The sequence below is a fragment of the Morone saxatilis genome, unplaced genomic scaffold, assembly GCF_004916995.1.
Source record: "Morone saxatilis isolate NCDOM2014 unplaced genomic scaffold, NCSU_SB_2.0 Contig19, whole genome shotgun sequence".
Taxonomy (NCBI): domain Eukaryota; kingdom Metazoa; phylum Chordata; class Actinopteri; family Moronidae; genus Morone; species Morone saxatilis.
Window position 1 is genome coordinate 8,084,765 of NW_023339751.1, and position 19,153 is coordinate 8,103,917.

Below are 19,153 nucleotides of genomic sequence, written 5' to 3' on the forward strand. Positions count from 1 at the left end.
TTAAATGTGAAGATTTGGCAGCTTCCAAACACGAGCCAGGCCTTGAGCTTTAATAAGGATTAAATTAATTTAGCTTCCAGTTCTAATTAATATATTGGGTTTTTTGGTTGTTTTTTTTTTAAATTATGCTCTGGGCAATTTAGAGGCTCAAGTGCGAACTCAACACTCGAGATGGACCCATGCTGTATAAAAAAGACATAACATAGCGACATAAAAACTAATAAAAAGCATTTTTGTTGTTTTTTGAAGGAGATATGATACTCAGGAGAAGTCTCTTCTTGCTGCTCTTATCATTTCATTTCCTCCAGGCGTTACCTCAAGGTAAGTGGAAACCACTGTAATGCTGACTAATAATGATATGATGATGATGATTTGAGTCAGTTTCAATAATAGGTATTATTATAATGATGATGATTTGTAATTATACACTGTTGAAACTAACCTAATGCTACCTGAGATGCAATCATCCATTCCAGTGAAGACTAAAACCCTCTAAAAATGTTTGCAATTTGTTCCTTTGTTTTTAAAATAGCTATTTGCTATCTGATTTGTAGATGGTGAGCAGGAGGATGAGACATCATTTGACTTGTTTGAAATCAGCCACATCACACGCAAGACTCTAGGGGCCAAACAGTTCCGGGGCCAAAACTCGGAAGCCCCTGCTTACCGCTTCATCCGCTTCGACCACCTGCCCCCTGTGAGCCCCCCCATACTAAAACAAATACTGCGACAGATCCAAAACAATGAGGGCTTTGTGTTTGTGGCCAATATACGCCAGGACCGTGCATCACGGGGCACCCTGATTGGTTTGGAGGGTCCTGATGGCCAGCGGCAGTTTGAGATTGTGTCCAACGGACGGGCCAACTCTCTGGACCTGGTATACTGGGTGGACGGCTCCCAGAACGTGGTTTCATTCGAGGATGTGGACCTGTCTGACTCACAGTGGAAGAATATCACACTTCATGTTCATGGGGAAAATGCAAACCTGTTTGTGGGCTGCAGCCTGATAGACAGCTTCATCCTGGATGAGCCTTTCTATGAGCACCTGCAGGCTGAAGGAAGCCGCATGTATGTTGCAAAGGGATCCATCCGGGAGAATCACTTCAGGGTAAGATGGAGACTATAGCTCTTAGATAGTAGCTAGACTAGAATTTCCCAGGAAATGGAAGCTTTAGTTTCCTTTCTACTTGTAACTTTTCCAGCTGTGCTGGGAGTGTTAAATGGCCCTGCAGTATTTTGTCATCTCTCATAAGAAACAAAATTGCGGTCTTAACTAAGTTTCCAGGAGCAGAGACTAACATACTCCCTCTTTATAGTGTGGCAGAGTAGCTCAGTGTTGCCCTGGTCTTTCTGTGTGGAAAGGACTCTATATTTAGACTCTAAATTGCCCCTTGTGTGTAAATATGAGTGTGAATGCTTGTGACAAGGTCAAGAGTGAACTTCCATGCTTGAGTGTGAATGTGTTGTGAATGCATGCTTGAATAGGAGTAAGTGAGTATATAAAATGTACATTACATTGCTTTTTAGATATAACAAAGTATCCAAAAATGTTTAAGCACAGTAATCAAGAAACATCTTACATTTCTTACCAAACAGGGTCTTCTGCAGAATGTGCGTTTCATCTTTGAGACCCCAGTGGAAGACATCCTGCTGAGCAGAGACTGCGAGTTTGCTAAAACAGGTAAGAGTGGATTTCTTTTTGTTTAAAGGTGTTTAAACCAGCATTTACCCTAAAGTTCCAACTGTACTGTATCAGTGGGAGCCATTTCTATTTGTATGATTTTCATAAGCCAAATGATGAGTCAAAATAATTACATTTGCGAACTATTTCAAGACCGATACCTTGCAGATGTGATTGAGAAACTCTTTCACATGCAATCCTCCAAGTGTGGTATCTGTGTTTTGTTAAGTATCAACCGCAGCAACTTTCCAGACCAAACAGTTATGCATTCTCAGTTGACTCCCTTTGTATGAATTAAAATCTTTTGGTCGTTTTTTTTTTTTTTAAGTGGGTCAGAAAGCTTGCAGATTTGATATGTGGCAAGATCTCCCACTATTACTTCATGTTTACGGAAACAGCCGTGTCGATGCAGTGGCTTGAGGTCGAGCTGTGTGCGTGGTGAACAAAAGGAGATACAGATGCTTACATTTATTTCCATTGGCAGTGGACTCGGGATAATGCCCTGGGAAAGAAAATAGAAAAGAGAAAGTGAATGCTATACTGCAGAGAGGGGAGCTTCCACTTCCAGCTGCACACACAAACACACACACACGCACACACACAATGAAGTCATGAATTGGCTGATTGGGTTGCTTTTCTCAGCTGAAGCTTCCCTCACATGAGGAATAGTACCTTGTGATCCTCAGAGGGGCTCACACGAAGAGCGGCTGCAACTAAAAAGATACAGATATCTGAGGAAATATGTAGATAATCATCCGTTACCACAAAAGTTAAAGGGTCACCAGATCTGGAAACTGTGTCTCTGATTCACAGTGACAAAGCAAATCCATATGTGATGTGTGTATTTGTGCGTGATAGAGAAGTTGCTGCTTTTCTGTTGCCACAAGCAGTGTTGAATTCCAGCTGAATGAGTTTATTTGTTTAACAAATGTCACCAAGGCCTGGAAGTTTTCTGCATGCTGGCTGGTACCAGTCAAGGTTCTGCACTGGTAGCAATCTTAATGCCAAAAGTCACTCATAAACCCACACAACCCACACTCATAAAACCTGTCATGTTGGACATTAATGAGCAGTATTAAAACTACCCAAGCTTTTTGGTCTTTTTTAATTCTTTCCTATATCTGCTTTGAGAAAATAGAGCCTGTCTATCAGCGAGAGAAGAATGTGTAAATGCTTTCACAGACGAGCTAGCACGCGTTCACACGCACACACAGCGTGAAGCCCTCCTGAGATTTGAATGAATCCAGCAGACTGAAAAGGAAAGAAAACATTGCACTGACTACAGTGGGACATCGTTGGGCAATTTGGCCGACTTCTTGATTTAGAGTCCCCGGCCTGCCATTAATCTTCACCAATTTACATAGCAAGATCCAAACCAGTTGCAGATATGCGCTATGCTTTGGCTGAGTGACAGGCATTGCATGGAGTTTTGATATGTGTCTTGTGTGTTTGTTTTTGGAATCTCACATCATGACTATAACTAAAGTTCAGTGGCTTCAGATACAAACTGAATACAGAATAAATTGAGAGGTGAGGAAATTCAAATAATAGATTCTCATAATTTCATATGGTTTAAAGCTGCAGTAGATCTTTTTTTTTTTTGTCGTATTTGCAGCAACTTTCACTATATGCTGACAGTAATACATAAAACAGATAATCTGAAAAAAATTGGGTTTCTCTGGCTACTCCTGGTGCTCCTAATGGCATTTACAAGAATCTACCATGTCTGACCCAAAAAAAAACAATCAGAGTTAAGAAAGATAGTGTTGAGATTGTTGAGTCTCATTCCAAGGTCATCAAATACAGACGCTTTGGGAAAGTGACTTAACGGTCAACCATCTTCAAGTGTCAGTATTTGACTACCTCCGAATGAGACTTAACAGTTGACTATCTTTCTCTGCTCTGACTGGTTGTTTTCGTTTTTTCCATTTTTCATTAGGAGCACTAATCAAGACGAGCCCAAGGAACCAGATTTTCTTTTCACAGATTATTTGTTTCACATACTACTGTCAGGATAAAATGAATGTTTCAGCAAATATGACAAAGTTGTCTGCCTCAGCTTTAATGCAAACTCACAAAAGATGGCCCGTCTGGTCTGTGATTTATTTATTTTTTGCTTGTCTGTCTGTGTACAAAGATCACAGCTGGCAGACACGTTACTCTAGGCTGGACTTCCTGCTCCACATTCGCAGATTGTGCAAAGACTCAACATTTAGCCTCATTATGCCCTTAAAAAAATCACCCTGTAGTTTAAGAACCCCAAAAGAGTTTCTAGTGTAAAACACTCAGATTTAGCAATGAATGATTAATGCTGCCACTCACTCAGTTTTCCTACACTTTGGATTCTATTGTACTGACATCTAGATAAGGGTATCTCCAGTGCCTGTGCTACTGATCAGATGTAACGACAAGACCATGAGCTTCACAGGCTCCTTGTAGTCCTTGTGGTCACTTCAGTCTGTTAAGTTCATATTGGAAGTGTCCACTGAGTTAAAAGGTCATGGAGATTTATGACAACAGTGCGGTTTCTCATTACATGAGAAACACCAAGATTTCTGCTTTCTGAGCTCCACAATGCCATCTCCTCCACCCGTCCTGCCACAGCCAGCCCTGCTGTCATCTCTGGTGGAAAGATTTACCGTCACCATTTCAAACAGATACATTTTTCAATTCAAACACCGCTGACTGAACATCTGTTTTGGGGAACACAATAAACATTGTAATCACTGTGTTGTTGTGATCTTTTGGCCGCCTACAGGAAAACAGGAAATCAGACTCCTTGTGTTTCAATCATCATATCTCTCAAATGTTTTCCATCACCAATCTGTGTTGCTCATCCATGTGTTTACTTGCTCATTCACCCTGATGTCTCTTCTTTTTTTCCCTCCAGATGATGCGAATGTTGTGAGCGAGAGCACAGAAATTGTGGACGTGAGTCCCTCCATCACTACAAATATTATAGGTCAGAAGACGGATGAGACTGGCTCAGATATGTGCGAACGCTCCTGTGAGGAACTTAGCACCATGTTCCAGGAGCTCAAAGGCCTGCGTGTTGTTGTCAGTAACCTTATTGATGGCTTGCAAAAAGTGGTAAGTAGTAAAAGTGACAGATTGAATCAAAATGATCTTGACTGGTGTTTGTTTTAGACAAGGTTCTGCCTGTTTCGCTGTACTTTACAGGCCAATTTCTGTGATGAATGTGAAATTGGCAAAATCTCTCTTTTTGTGAGGGAAGAAAATCAACATTTTAGAGAAAATTGACGTTTCAGGAAAATAAATGATACAGTCCTCAGTGTGGCAGCCAGGAGGAAAGAGATTTGAATTAGGTTACTAGGTAACCTATATTGGTTTGAAAGCAAACAGTAAGTAGCCGCAGGACTGTTTATAGAGTCGCCTGTGATGGCTGAACCCGTTTGACTCCTGCTATCTGTGGCAGCGTGAGTCAGACAGATTTTATGACATGTTACATGTGGATATAGGAAGTGTTCCCCTGGCAGCGATGGGGTCCAGTCTAATGTCTGGCTGTGTTTAAACAGCCCATGTGTTTCCTCTGGGAGCCTCCAAGCAATAAGAGAGAGTCTGGGCATGAACCTTGGGAGAAAAAAAAACGGCTGGGATGAGAAGGGTCCCTGAGGCTCTTCCAGATCGAGTGGTGTCTTAGATTCTAGTGCTGCACACTGTTGCTTCTCTTTTCCAAACGGGAGGACTCACACACACAAACACACACACACACACACACACAAACCTTTGGCAGTAGTCTTTCGACTGACAGATCCCAAGTGTTCAGGAGTCCAGCCAGAGATCCCCTGGTCTCCAATTGGGTTGGAGGTTACAAAGTGCATAACTAAGCAGCACTTTTCAATGGGCTATTTTCCTAGAAACATTAGCGATATAAAGGCATTTAGTGTTTGCAATTTGCAGTAATGAGAAGCACATTTTAGGATTAACATTTTACAAGTATTTTTGTTAATACAATGGTGTAGCTTTTTTTCGTAGGTGTACATTTTTCAGTTCATTTAAACATTAGTCATTCTTCTTTCTGGTCCGTTTTCTCTGAGCTTCTTTTCCCTCCTGAGGCGATCTGAAAGAAAGATGTCTCAAAGGATATGATGCATCACTAAACTGGAGTGGGATTATGTTGGTGACAGGATGCTACACTTAACCCTTAATTATTATGATTTGTATAGTGGTAGTTGTGTTTCTCACAAAGTAATGTTTGTGCTTCAACTTGACTGGTTTTCAGCATAAGTAATCTTACTTCTATATGGATACTATTAAAGTGAGAATCAGTACTTCTGCAGGAGCTGGACATGCTATTACTCTTTCCATCTGGTGAAAAGTAACCTCACATGCTCTCTTGAAAGAACCAGCTTGTCAGCAGGTGTATACATCCACATGCTTAATGGGATGCAGTGTACCATTCTCATGACCATGTCCTTATCATTTCTGTCTGACTGAAAATCTGTCTGTTGTTGTATGTTCAGACAGAGGAGAACACAGTCATGAAGGAGGCCCTTGGGAGGATGAAAAACTCCACAGAGAAAAACATGTGCTGGCAGGATGGCCGCCTGTTTGACGATAAGGAAGACTGGGTTGTGGACAGCTGCACCAAATGTACCTGCCAGGTAGTGCCAAGTCATATGGAAATATGTACAGATTCACTGTTGATGACAATGACTCTGATATATCACTAATTTTCACTGATGGCAGGAGTCAAAGATCGTGTGTCACCAAATCACATGCCCCCCAGTGGCCTGTGCCAGCCCAACATTTGTCGACGGCGAGTGCTGCCCTGTGTGTTTGCGTAAGTAGTCGGAACCTCCTATGCTTCCAGCATATAAACACAATTATAAACACACACACAGTTTTATGCATGCATGCTATTTTAAAAAAATGGCTCAATATGCCATAAAAACAATATTCCACCCATATTAAATTTTAATACCACAGGACTGTAGCAGCCAGTTTGTCTTTGTGAGCGAACCACATATTTATTGGCCAAAATATAAGACGCTCAGAATGGCTACTGTGGGTTTTTCAGATGAGGTCATGTGATAAACAGACCTAAAGAATAAAAACAGTATAGTTGTGAACTCTTGCTAGTACTTTTGTGATTATGTTTTAACATTGAATAGAGTGTGAGTGTCTCTCCAAATGTTGACTTTGTTCTTTTACTTCCAGCTCGAGACCGCGAGGATGGCTGGTCCCCCTGGTCAGAGTGGACAGAGTGCACAGTCACCTGCGGGACAGGAACTCAACAAAGGGGTCGGTCTTGTGATGCAACCAGTAACCCTTGCCCCGGACCGTCTATCCAGACCCGCAAGTGCAGCCTGGGCAAATGTGATAGCCGTGGTGAGGAAATGTTTTTAATCTTGTAATATTTTTTATCTTCTGTCACTCTAAAATATATGGCAGTCAGTGGTAACCGCCTTAGTGCTGATCACAGTATGTGTGCCACGACTACTCAATAATCTAAAACAAACAACAGAAGAATGACATATGGGAGGGAGGCACATGCTGAAACTGTGGAAAAACTCAGCACTGAGTTAAATATGAGATGAGATTCTCCAAAGTGCAAAATACCAAGTTCACGCCTCCATAAATCTGTTGAAAATGGATCCATCTGAGGGAGACTGAATCCCAGTGAAGAGCTGGATCGCATGGTTGGGTTGCAGGGTGTGCCCCGTCAAGTTAATTCCAAATAAATCACTGGCTGAGAGGGTGTTCCATAGTACAATGACTCACCACTGCCTGCCATGCAGAAATTTAAAATAATATTAATGACTTTGATCATTAGATGTACTATATATGAAGGTGTCAGGAGATTTCACTTCATTTAAAACTGATGAATTGGGTGCTTGATAAAATGTGGGATTAGCATGTGTTATTGCTTGCAGCTAACATTACACAGCATCTGTGTGAGTGACTGAATTAGTCTAACCGCTGGAGGATAGTTTATCCACAATGACATAAACACTGGCACAAGCATCTTAGAACATCTTTAAAAGTGAGCCCTCATTGCTAGCATCACGTAATGTTTACTTGTAGAAAATGTGGTGACTATTTTGTCTTTTACTTTTGCAAATTACACATGTCTGTAACCATTTTACTAAGTGGAAGTCTAGAGGATAATACATGACATGTTTTGGTGATATGTTTGATGTTTGATACCAAGTTCGCCAAGACGGAGGGTGGAGTTTGTGGTCGCCTTGGTCGTCCTGCTCAGTGACCTGTGGAGAAGGACAGATCACCAGAATACGACACTGCAACGCTCCCGTGCCACAGCTGGGGGGCAAAGACTGCGAGGGGAGTGGGAGAGAGACTCAGCGCTGCACTGCCAAACCATGTCCCAGTGAGTATTTCAGCCAGTGAGGGGAACACTCAAAAGTAGTAGTATCTCCATTACAGAAAGCGTCTGTGTCGAACAACCAGACTCCTGCATGCCTCATGGCTCCCCCGAGGCAACATTCCCAATGTGTTTTGGTCTGGGCTCCTGTCTGTCTTTCAGGAAATGTTGACTCAAATCAGGGCAATATGTTTTCTCTTGTAGTATTAAATTCCAGGCTTCTGACTATGGCTGCTTTTCAGATTTATGACTTTAAATGTTGATATATTTTTATTTAGAAACAAAAAATATTTCTGGAATAAAATGCATGATTGTAGAATTTAAAGATTAACTACTGAACATGTTTTGCTCTCTCTATGTCTTTTTAGTTGATGGTGGTTGGGGTCCTTGGTCTCCATGGGCAACCTGTTCAGCAACATGCGGAGGGGGAGTCAAAAGTCGGATGCGTGAGTGCAACAGCCCTCAACCTCAGCATGGTGGCAATAAGTGTATCGGGGAGGCCAACGACAATGACAGCTGCAACAAAAAAGACTGTCCTATTGGTGAGCGCCTTCACTCTTCATTACATTTTTAGCCATGCAAGCAAATGAAATGTTTGTCAGTCGGTCCAGTGCCTCAGTACAGCCTAAAATATCTCACCTACTATTGGATGGATTGCAATGAAATATGTACAGACATTCATGCTCCCCGCAGGGTGAATCCTACTGACTTTGGTGGTCCTATGATGTTTCTTCTTCTGCCACTATGAGGTCGACATTTGGGGTTTTGAGTCAAAATCGCTGATCAAATAACGGCAAAACCAATGGCATCCTTATCATCAGCCATGTTAGCATGCCAGTTTGCATTAAGCTCAAAGCAACATGACTTGAGATGAAAAACCATTGCAGATTAAAGTTGAATCCTTTGAGACACACTATAAAGATATGTCCAGCAATGTTTAAATCAATTTCCCTTGTTTTTGCACATTCTTATCATCTTGCAGATGGCTGTCTGTCTAACCCATGCTTTGGTGGAGTGGATTGCAACAGCTCTCCAGATGGTTCCTGGGAGTGCGGCCCATGCCCTCCTGGTTTCCGTGGAAATGGTACCCACTGTGAAGACATTAATGAGGTAAAAGTTCCTGTTTTTCTTATGTGCATAAACCAGACGTTTATTTAAGACTTCATTCATGTAATTATTTGTTTGCATTTTACTGATGCCTTTCTTTCCCACCTGCAGTGTGACATGGTATCTGATGTTTGCTACAAAGTAAGTGGAATGCAGCGCTGCGTCAACACCGATCCAGGTTTCCACTGCCTGCCCTGTCCGAAGCGCTACAAGGGCACCCAGCCTTTCGGTATGGGTGTGGAGGCGGCCAAGAAGAACAAACAGGTGAGTTGAAGTTGAGTTGAGTTACTCTCATTCAGTGACAATAACAGACTACTGATTGGATGCCATTCAAACAGGAGTAGCTTTTGGAGAAGTGAGTACAAAATGCGGTAAAGGAAAGGATATGCAATGTGGACCTTTAGCCCCGTGCAGATTTTCAAAAGTAGTTGTGTGGATTTTTGTATGTCATATCTAAATTTATAAATGATGGAAGCAGCAGCTTCTGTGATTTATAAACCTCATTCTTGCAGCGAGAGTGTTTACACAGTGTTGGAGGGGAGGCCCTGGGCCACCATATATGAATTTGACTCACCTTGAACCAGTATCGGCAAGCAGAAGGAGAGGGAGGAGAATTGGGTAACGCTTAACAACAAACATATGTTACACATCTCTGGTAAATTCATTGTAAGATCAGAGGCAGACTGACACAGTTCTTTGTGCTGTATTTTTACTGTAGATGTTGAATGGACCAGCACTTTTATTTAAACAAAATTAAGCTTTTTCTTTACTTTGGCTCTATCTTTAAAACATATCATTTCTATATGTTGTATTAATTAGTTGATTGGAACACACTTTCTGCTCCCCTGTGATCACTGAATTCACAGGATCCCTGGAAAACCGAAAAACTTGCCATGCCTCGGTACTTGCACAACATCCCATGTGGGCCGTTTTGTCTCTCTGAGGCCTCTGCAGCTGCTTGATATGATGCCCCAATTTCACTAATTGATTTGGGAAAAAGGGAATTGTCTCATTGCTGGCATTAAGGGGCTCCATTTCACAGTTTTGATCAAAGGCCTGTTCTTGCTGTCAGTTTCGGCTCTATGAGCTCATGGAGTGGCATCCAAACTGTAGGTTATGTTCATCCTTTGGTAATAAGTGGCAGCTGTGAATACCTTGTGCTGCAATAAAGGGGCAACAGTGGGTCGTAGTGGGATGTATGATGCATTAAGTGGGATTTCTATAAAATCAACAGTGCCCAAAAGTGCACCACATTTTGGTTTTGTCCAGAAATCTCTCCCTTAACCCTTCACTTTAATTTACAGTAGCTCTAAGTTTAGAGTGTCCTACCTACAGGGAGTAAAGTACTCTTAAGTACTCTTGATTTGGAGATGTCATCAGAAGCTGGCAACAAAATGCAAACCATGTAAAAAGACTGATTACATGTGCAAAGAAGGCCATTTTTCTCCTTCTTCAGGCAGATCACATTCAGAGCCCTTGATGTTGAAGGTGCACGGTGGGAAATTTCATAATACAGTTCCACCTGTTTTTTTGTAGGTGTGCGAGCCAGAGAACCCATGCAAGGACAAGACCCACAACTGTCACAAATATGCCGAATGCATTTACATAAGCCACTTCAGTGACCCCATGTACAAGTGTGAGTGTAGGACCGGTTACGCTGGAGATGGCTTCATTTGTGGAGAAGACTCAGACTTGGATGGCTGGCCCAATCAGAACCTTGTGTGTGGTGCCAATGCCACTTATCACTGCAAGAAGGTATTGCATTGAACTTTCACCTTGATGTACTATCGATGTACTATCCAGCAGTGATTCTAAACTACTATGTCTGTGAACTTCCCACTACTTTTTAGGATAACTGCCCTAACCTTCCCAACTCTGGACAAGAAGACTTTGACAAAGATGGTCAAGGAGATGCTTGTGACAAGGATGACGACAACGATGGAATTCTAGATGAGAGGGTATGAGAGCTTTAACATGTGGGCACATTTTATTTTATGATCAGTTTCCCAATAAACAAGGAATTCCCTAACAACCATATACTTTCCACCACAGGACAACTGCCCCCTCCTTTACAATCCTCGCCAGTTTGACTTTGACAAGGATGAAGTTGGTGACCGCTGCGACAACTGTCCCTATGAACACAACCCTGCTCAAATAGACACTGACCACAACGGAGAAGGGGATGCTTGCGCAGTGGACATTGATGGCGATGGTAAAATCTCTAAAAGTCTAAACACATAAAATACTGCAATCAGTCCTTCTAGGACAGCTAATTTTAATGTTTATACCTTCGATTCTTAATAATATGTCATCAACTGCCCTTTTATCTCAGAAATTCTGAATGAAAGCGACAACTGCCCCTATGTGTACAACACTGACCAGAAGGACACTGACATGGATGGAGTTGGTGACCAGTGTGACAACTGTCCATTGCTGCACAACCCTGACCAGGTACTGAACCACAATGTATATGATGACACATTCCACTACAACAGTAGGTACAGGAAGTGTTAATACTGTTAACTTCTGTCTGTATTTATCCAACAGACCGATGTAGACAATGACCTGGTTGGAGACCAGTGTGACAATAACCAGGACATTGATGAAGATGGCCATCAGAACAACCTGGACAACTGTCCCTATGTGGCTAATGCCAACCAAGCTGACCATGACAAGGATGGCAAAGGAGACGCATGTGACTATGATGATGATGATGATGGTATACCTGATGACAAGGACAACTGCAGACTGACACCCAATGCAGACCAGCTGGACTCTGACGGTGAGGATTTAAAAGTTCCATGTGCTTTTGAATCATGTGTGAATCCAGTTGTTGATGTTTTGCATATTTGCCCAGTGGTAGTCTTACTGTTTAATGTAATAATGCATAAATGGTTTTAGGTTTTGAGTTAAAATAAGCTAATTTTAAAATTCTCAAAGTAAAGTTTCTATAATATAGATGGTGTACTATAGTATGGCTTATGTTGATCAAGGTAAGATTAGAGATCCATTTTAGCATTTCATAATACAGTTTGTTGTCATTGTGTAGAATTATATATATATATAAGGTTTCATGAAGCTATAATTTTTTATATGCCATATTCTAATGCAGTGTTAATGAATAACCAACAGATGTTCTACTTTGTAATGTAAAGTAATTAGTAGTTAGGTTTTCCATCAAAATATAAACAGTAAGTAAACATTATTTGTTGCTTTTTATTCCAAATATTGTATAGCAAATAAAAATCACACTATTTTTACATAAAGATACAGCATGGCAGTATTGAGATTGAATGTTCATTTGTGGCCTTGAAAACAGCTGTTAAATAATCCCACGCAGCAGCTGTTGGAGCTTTCGAAAGTATCATGAGCTTCCTCAGCAGAAAGAGTTGCCTTGTTGTCATGGAATTTAATATTTCTGAGCACTGAAAAGACTTTTTGGCTTAAAATTTGAGATTTAAAAAAATGTATTCTTGACCTTGGACAGCTGTTGGCATTAATGAATTGATTACAATTGAATTAGCATCAGTTCATTACCACCATTAATCTCACATGACCAGTTTAGGACACATGCCAGCATACATTAAGTTAAATATAATTAGTGCTCAGATAGCCTCTCTCCCATGGACTCCATGCACACAGACTTTTAACTCATTACTCAGTGATGTTCACATTTTGTTTCAGTATGCCTTCGTCCAGATGTTTTCACAGTTAGCAATTACCTTCACTGCGGCAGGTGTGAAATATGGTGGCTGTGGAAAGAGTCAACGACTGGGTTGGCATGGCTGATGTCATTCTGCATGACTTCAGTGAGACGCCCAGGAGGGCACATGCCAGGCTGTGAAGTTTTTATTTCCTTTAGGCTTCACTTGTGATTAATCCACAGTGCCCAATTTAAGTAGGGTTACCTGGAGTTTGTACAGCTTTCTGTAACTGGAAACAGACTGCAAAGGAGGAAGGCCCTGGACACTGACACGTTCACTTTCTTCACAGCTCATCAGATAGTGTTTATTTGATAGAATCGTTGTAGCCCCTTGTGAAATAACAAAGATGATGATAGAAAGCAGCTAGCTACTTCCACGCAGTGACCTTCATTAGCCACTGGCGTCCTTTCTACTATGAGCTCCTGGCCTACAGTCTGGCTCTAATAGACTTCAGGCTTCAGATAGTTACAAGTATCAGTGGAAGTTGTCAAAGCATGAAAAGATGGCTGATTTTCCTTTGTAGACTTGGCAAAGGTATTAAAGCTAGTTTCCTGGGAGGAAATTTTCCCCATTTATTTTTCATATTAACTTGGAGGAGCTCCTCAACACTCACTGCAGTGGGAGTATTATGACACTCACATTAGCTGCCATAGAGATTTTTCCAACCTATGGTAAATTGGGAAAAAATTTAGTTTATATCATGCACGTCTAATTTAAATCAGGTCAAACCTATTCATTTGTTGTCTCTTCTCTACAGGCGATGGAAGAGGGGATGCCTGCAAAGATGACTTTGACAACGACAGTATTCCAGATATTCTTGATGTGTGTCCGGAGAACAATGCCATCAGTGTCACAGACTTCAGAAAGTTCCAGATGGTCCACTTGGATCCTAAGGGAACCACTCAAATTGATCCCAACTGGGTGGTCAGACACCAGGGCAAAGAGCTGGTTCAGACCGCCAATTCTGACCCAGGCATTGCAGTAGGTGAGTAGCACACTTGTTTACTCCCCAACAATCATATCATGTTAATTTGCTGCTCTTTAAAATATTTGAAACTCCATTTGACTGAACAGAGACCTTATATTTAGCACTACTTTCTCTCACACCATCACAGGTTTTGATGAATTCAATGCTGTGGACTTCAGTGGGACGATGTACGTGAACACGGACAGAGATGATGACTATGCAGGCTTTGTGTTCGGCTACCAGTCGAGTGGGCGTTTTTATGTAGTGATGTGGAAGCAGATCACACAGACTTACTGGGAGGACAAGCCTTCCAAGGCCTTTGGCATCTCTGGCGTTTCACTCAAAGTCGTCAACTCGACCACTGGCACCGGAGAAAACCTCAGGAATGCTTTGTGGCACACGGGCAACACTCCTGGACAGGTGGGCTGCAGACTAAATGCTGTTTGCTCTGTTTTAATGGCTGGAACAGTATTAAGTGTTGTTAACTATTTCACACTATTTCACACACAGGTGCGTACTTTGTGGCATGACCCCAAAAACATTGGTTGGAAGGATTACACAGCTTACAGGTGGCATCTCATCCACAGACCAAAGACTGGTTTTATAAGGTAAGAAATGAGCAGAACAGGATCTCTCTCAATGATAGGCACTCTCTCTACTGCAGTTTTTCTGGCACATGACCTTTTGGTGCATCACAGATAAGATTGGAAAGACGTAGCATAGTGAGAACAGAGCACAAGAAAGATTTTAAAAAATTAATTGCTCAAATGTGTACATTAGTAAGCGTCATAATCTCAATCACATCTCAAAAAGTTAATCTTTTTGTTGTATTTTACAGAGTTGTGGTCTATGAAGGTAAACAGATCATGGCCGACTCAGGACCAATTTATGACAAGACGTTTGCCGGAGGAAGGCTAGGCTTGTTTGTCTTCTCGCAAGAGCTGGTGTTCTTCTCCGACCTCAAGTATGAGTGCAGAGGTTAGTACAAAAACTTTCATTACTTTAAAGCTCTAACCAGAAGTGTTTGTCTGTCACTTGTCAGATGCCAAAATATATTCATAGTAAATAGGATTCTCACTGTAATACCCACATTTGTCCACGTGGAGGAGCTTTTCACGGTTCTAGTTATAGAGTTTGAAATAATTTATAAATTATAAATGGTGATCAACAATTTTATGGGGATAGGTATCTAGATGAAACCTTCTTTTCTGATAAATGCAGATATAAATAGAAATATTGTCACAGGTAGCAAGGGTAAAATAAATGCAGTGTGGTTAAGTATGATGCAGCCTGATTTTACATTACATGAATGCAACTGTACCTATAGAGTATATATTATTTAAGGTGTTCAGTCATGTAGGATGTTCTTGGTCCAGGTCTACTGCAGTAAGTATATGCATGTGTTTTATTGTGTATGTGTATGTACAGTAAAACTCCATCTAATGTGGACATATATGGTCCACACATGGTAAGACATATACAGTAAAAAAGAGTGGAAGTGGAGGAGAAAACCTTCTCCTTTTTTGAATAATTTGGGTAAAGTCTTTAAACCTTCAACATCTTTTTCAAATCCCAGATAAGCCGGAGTTGCCCACAGTGTTCACAAGGTAACGGTGAGAGGGGATATGTGTTGTTTGTTTGGCTGAGCAAGAAAAAAGAGTCACGCTATGTTTCTGCTTGTCACCTTGCCTGTGTACAATGCCCGAGATGCATTGTGAAAAACCTTGTGTGTTGGTCCAAGGACTTCAGATCTTCTGTTGAGTGCTATAGTGGAAAATAAGCCTGCAGCCTTTTCACAATCACAGCCACATTACTGAAGACACGCTTTTTTGACGCACACAGTGCACATGTTGTTGCTGCACTCTGGCACTTTGACCGTGTGAATCTTGTTGACTGTCCTAGTTTTGATTATAAATGTGGTGGTAATGGAAGCTATTTTCTCACTCTTTCCACAGATAACTGAATCAAGCCTGATAAAAAAACATCAGAAGGCAAAAGACAAGAATCTCTCAAAGTAAACATCACGTCATCGCTAAATCCATTTCAACGTAAATGAGACTTTCCATACTTTTCCGTGTTTTGCCTTGATCCATCCACTGGAGAGCAAACCATGGCCGATTTCAGTTTTCCTGTTGATACGTTTCCCAAGCTGGGAAAGAAAAATTGACGAGAGTGGACAAGTTTTAAAAAAGCCTCGGCAGATTATCTAATTATAACTAGTGTACCTATGTCTACATTTTAAAGGATTCATTGTACAACCACTTACATGCTGTATGTGCTTTCCTACAGTTTCTTACTTTCTACAACTTGTAAGTGACTCGGATGTTCTCTATCTTTGGCTCATTCATGGCTTCTGTTTTGCCGAAAAACTGATCATAAAGTGTCTGACAAACATAAACTGTAACCAAAGCATAATCATTTAGCTGTCTCAAGTCCATTACTATTTCTCCTCATTATTTTCATCCTGAATGTGTTGTCTTTTTTCTTTTTCTTTTTTTTACGGAGAACTTGAGTGAACAATTTAAATAAGCCATTTTAGTAAGTGCCAAAGATGTTTATACTAAGTCTGTATTATAATTCCTTTTGTAAATTATTTATGCTCTGCTTGTTTTGTTTGTTTGCATTTTTTGCTAGAGTTTGTAAATAATTATTTATTTGTTTACACTGACAAAACGCATAATTGAATATCACAAACGTCAAGATAACACATTAGTACTGCAAGATTTTTTTGTGTTGTTATGCACTTCCTTGTTAGTTTTTCAAATATTTCAGATAAACTGTAGTGTAAAGCTTTGGAGAGGATAAACATCAGCTGCTTTTAAGTAATCACATACATAAACACTGCATGCTGTGTTTATATATGTGACAGTACCTGCCAAAGAAAGTTAATTCTGGTAGTATGTGTATGTTAAAAAAAAAGCCACTGTGTTTATTTTCTTAGCTGTCCAGACAGGGCTTCATTGTCCTCTAAGTGATATAACACTTTGGTACATGTGGAACATTTTTCAATGCTCATACTCTGCGTCTTTAGGAGCTTAGAAATCTCCATCACCTAGATTGGTTGCAAATTGGGCTACTGGCACTCTAGCGAGCACCCTTTTCTTACATGATGTTAAAAACAGTTTTTATGTGTAACACAAAGAAAAGAAACCAGATCAAGGTAATAACATCAGTTAGATAAATAGATCTTCAGTTTAAGTGGCAGTGGCCTAGTAAATCAAGTGTTGCATACCAAGCACTAATTGACATATCACATCAACATCTGAGACTCTGAGGTTCAACAGTCATTATGTGCAATGGAGTCATAAAGATCAAAAACATTGAAAAAAATGTATACAAATTACTTTTTCATTCATATGTTAGTCCTAAGTATCACTTATGGATGTTGGGAAACGTTGTAGTGTTGGTTGAAAAGGAATCCGGATGAAGGTGTCCAAAAACAAAGTATGACTGTGTGACTGTATAGTGTGGGATCGAAGACGTGTTAGTGTACAACCTTGTTGTCATTAGTCTGTATAGCATTCGTGTTCTTTCATTTTTGGTTTCCATCTTGTTCATTTTGTTGAGAGTTTGCAATGCACAAAATGTAAATTGTTTTTGTATACTTGTGTTGTTAGATATACATTTTCTACAAACATTAGTGTAAGATTGTTCTGTTTCATAAATAAATCACTTGTACACCATTCTGTTGATTATATACAAGCGAATTGACAGGCATCCTATTAATTATTACTGTCACACAGTTAAAATAATGTCATTTAATCAACATTACTCATACAGTATGAAATACTAGTTAAAATACATTTTAAAGGATAAGGCTTATTCATTTATATCTTTGGGCGCCATAGCTTTTAACAAATATTACGCAAACAGGAGTAAATGGTCCATTTTGGGGGATTTTTCATATTAAACACATTTGGTGCTTTAGTGAGTATTCACAACAACAGGACAGTTTTTGTAGGGTTGAGTTTAAATACACTACAGTGGCCATGTTCATAGAAATTAAGAAACAGATGCAGATGTGGTTTTAGACAACAATGGCACAGTGGAGTAACCTATATGAAGTTTTGAATTCACAAACGGCACTTTTTTCTCAAATTCATGGTTGGTTTTGATCTTTTCATAGAACTTGTTGACCATATAGAAAAATATAGAACCAGATTCATCCTTTAAGTCTGATTCCAAACAACTCTATTGCTTTCAGTGACAATCTTCATCTTGTTGACACAATTGTTACAAACATCAAAATTTACATAGTGAGGAACCTGTTGGTTATCTACCATTAGCACATACTGCGTAATTAGGCAAACAAACAATGAAAATGCTCCACTGTGAGATGTATTTTATTTTATGAAAGTGAAGAAACGTCCATTCAAAGGTTTGCTCAAACATGGTTAATTTAAATATCACTAATACTTATATTTTCTTTTTAAATGTGTTTCCACATTTTGTCCTTTTAAAGGTTTGTCTAATTCATAAGTGGGATGGACCAGAACCTTAGCATGCACCAAGATGACAGAATATGGACCATCAATTTCCTTTAACGGTCTACCTCTTTTCAACTTGAGTCCAATTCCTCAAATTCCCTTCACAGTCAAATAAAATTAGAAAATTCACATTACCTCAGTAGAAGGCTTTGTGATAATGTACAATTACGTTTGCAGAATCTTATGGTTTAAAGCATCGAAAAGGTTTTGTCTGTGGTTTTTGCAATAGACCCATCTGTCTCAGAGTGTGGAAACCAGGTAGTGAAGGGGTTAAGTAAATGATGGGGAGGCCAGGAAAAAAATGCGCTATTAGGGAAAATGGGGAAGTCAAAACCTTGCTCTCGTAGCTCTGTGGCAGAGATATTTGGGTTGAGGCTCTTGGAATTGTCCACGTGGCACACACCAAAGACTGGCTATATAGGTCTGGCACTGGTGGCTGGTTTCAAGCCCAGAGCACGTTCCAGGGTGGTTCATACAGCTTTGCCAGAGGATGTCAATGTGTGACACAGTAAACCAGCATTTTCTGCTGAGGCGAGTATTTAGCAACCAGCAAGCATTTTAAAAGGATGAATAAGCTCAAGCAAACTGGCTGCAATTAACTGCACGCACATCAAGAAAAGTTTACTTTCACCCGTGGTTTTTAAGAAAAAGTGTCACAAGGTGAGCGGTTTGGATTGGCACCAAGGTGAGCTCATCCTTGCTGAATGAGTTAAAGCTCAGATAGTTTTTGCTGTTGATATGTATTTATCTTGGAGGTACTGATGTGGAGCTCGGCACCACACTGTCAGTTTTAACAGCACGGAGAGACACACAGAAAGCTGAGGGCAGATAAGGAAGCCTCTTATTCAAATACAAGTTTAA

The 19,153-nt window shown here is 40.4% G+C and overlaps 1 protein-coding gene across 2 annotated transcripts in view; it reads left to right on the forward strand.

Moving 5' to 3' along the window:
* The window catches only part of thbs2a (thrombospondin 2a), an 18,133-nt gene extending 645 nt beyond the window's left edge, over positions 1-17,488 (forward strand). The window contains exons 2-23 of one of the 2 annotated variants that reach the window (XM_035663224.1): positions 250-321; positions 555-1,108; positions 1,597-1,681; positions 4,572-4,771; positions 6,166-6,306; positions 6,392-6,485; positions 6,863-7,033; positions 7,857-8,033; positions 8,396-8,569; positions 9,010-9,137; positions 9,246-9,398; positions 10,671-10,889; positions 10,985-11,092; positions 11,187-11,346; positions 11,467-11,585; positions 11,682-11,916; positions 13,596-13,823; positions 13,954-14,225; positions 14,316-14,413; positions 14,644-14,783; positions 15,382-15,412; positions 15,761-17,488. In XM_035663224.1, coding sequence (XP_035519117.1) covers positions 255-321; positions 555-1,108; positions 1,597-1,681; positions 4,572-4,771; positions 6,166-6,306; positions 6,392-6,485; positions 6,863-7,033; positions 7,857-8,033; positions 8,396-8,569; positions 9,010-9,137; positions 9,246-9,398; positions 10,671-10,889; positions 10,985-11,092; positions 11,187-11,346; positions 11,467-11,585; positions 11,682-11,916; positions 13,596-13,823; positions 13,954-14,225; positions 14,316-14,413; positions 14,644-14,783; positions 15,382-15,412; positions 15,761-15,764 — 3,558 coding nt within the window. In that variant the 5' untranslated portion in view covers positions 250-254 and the 3' untranslated portion in view covers positions 15,765-17,488. The remainder of the gene's footprint in view (positions 1-249; positions 322-554; positions 1,109-1,596; positions 1,682-4,571; positions 4,772-6,165; positions 6,307-6,391; positions 6,486-6,862; positions 7,034-7,856; positions 8,034-8,395; positions 8,570-9,009; positions 9,138-9,245; positions 9,399-10,670; positions 10,890-10,984; positions 11,093-11,186; positions 11,347-11,466; positions 11,586-11,681; positions 11,917-13,595; positions 13,824-13,953; positions 14,226-14,315; positions 14,414-14,643; positions 14,784-15,381; positions 15,413-15,760) is intronic. The other variant, XM_035663225.1, reaches the window with a different exon arrangement.
* Positions 17,489-19,153: the final 1,665 nt, after the last annotated feature.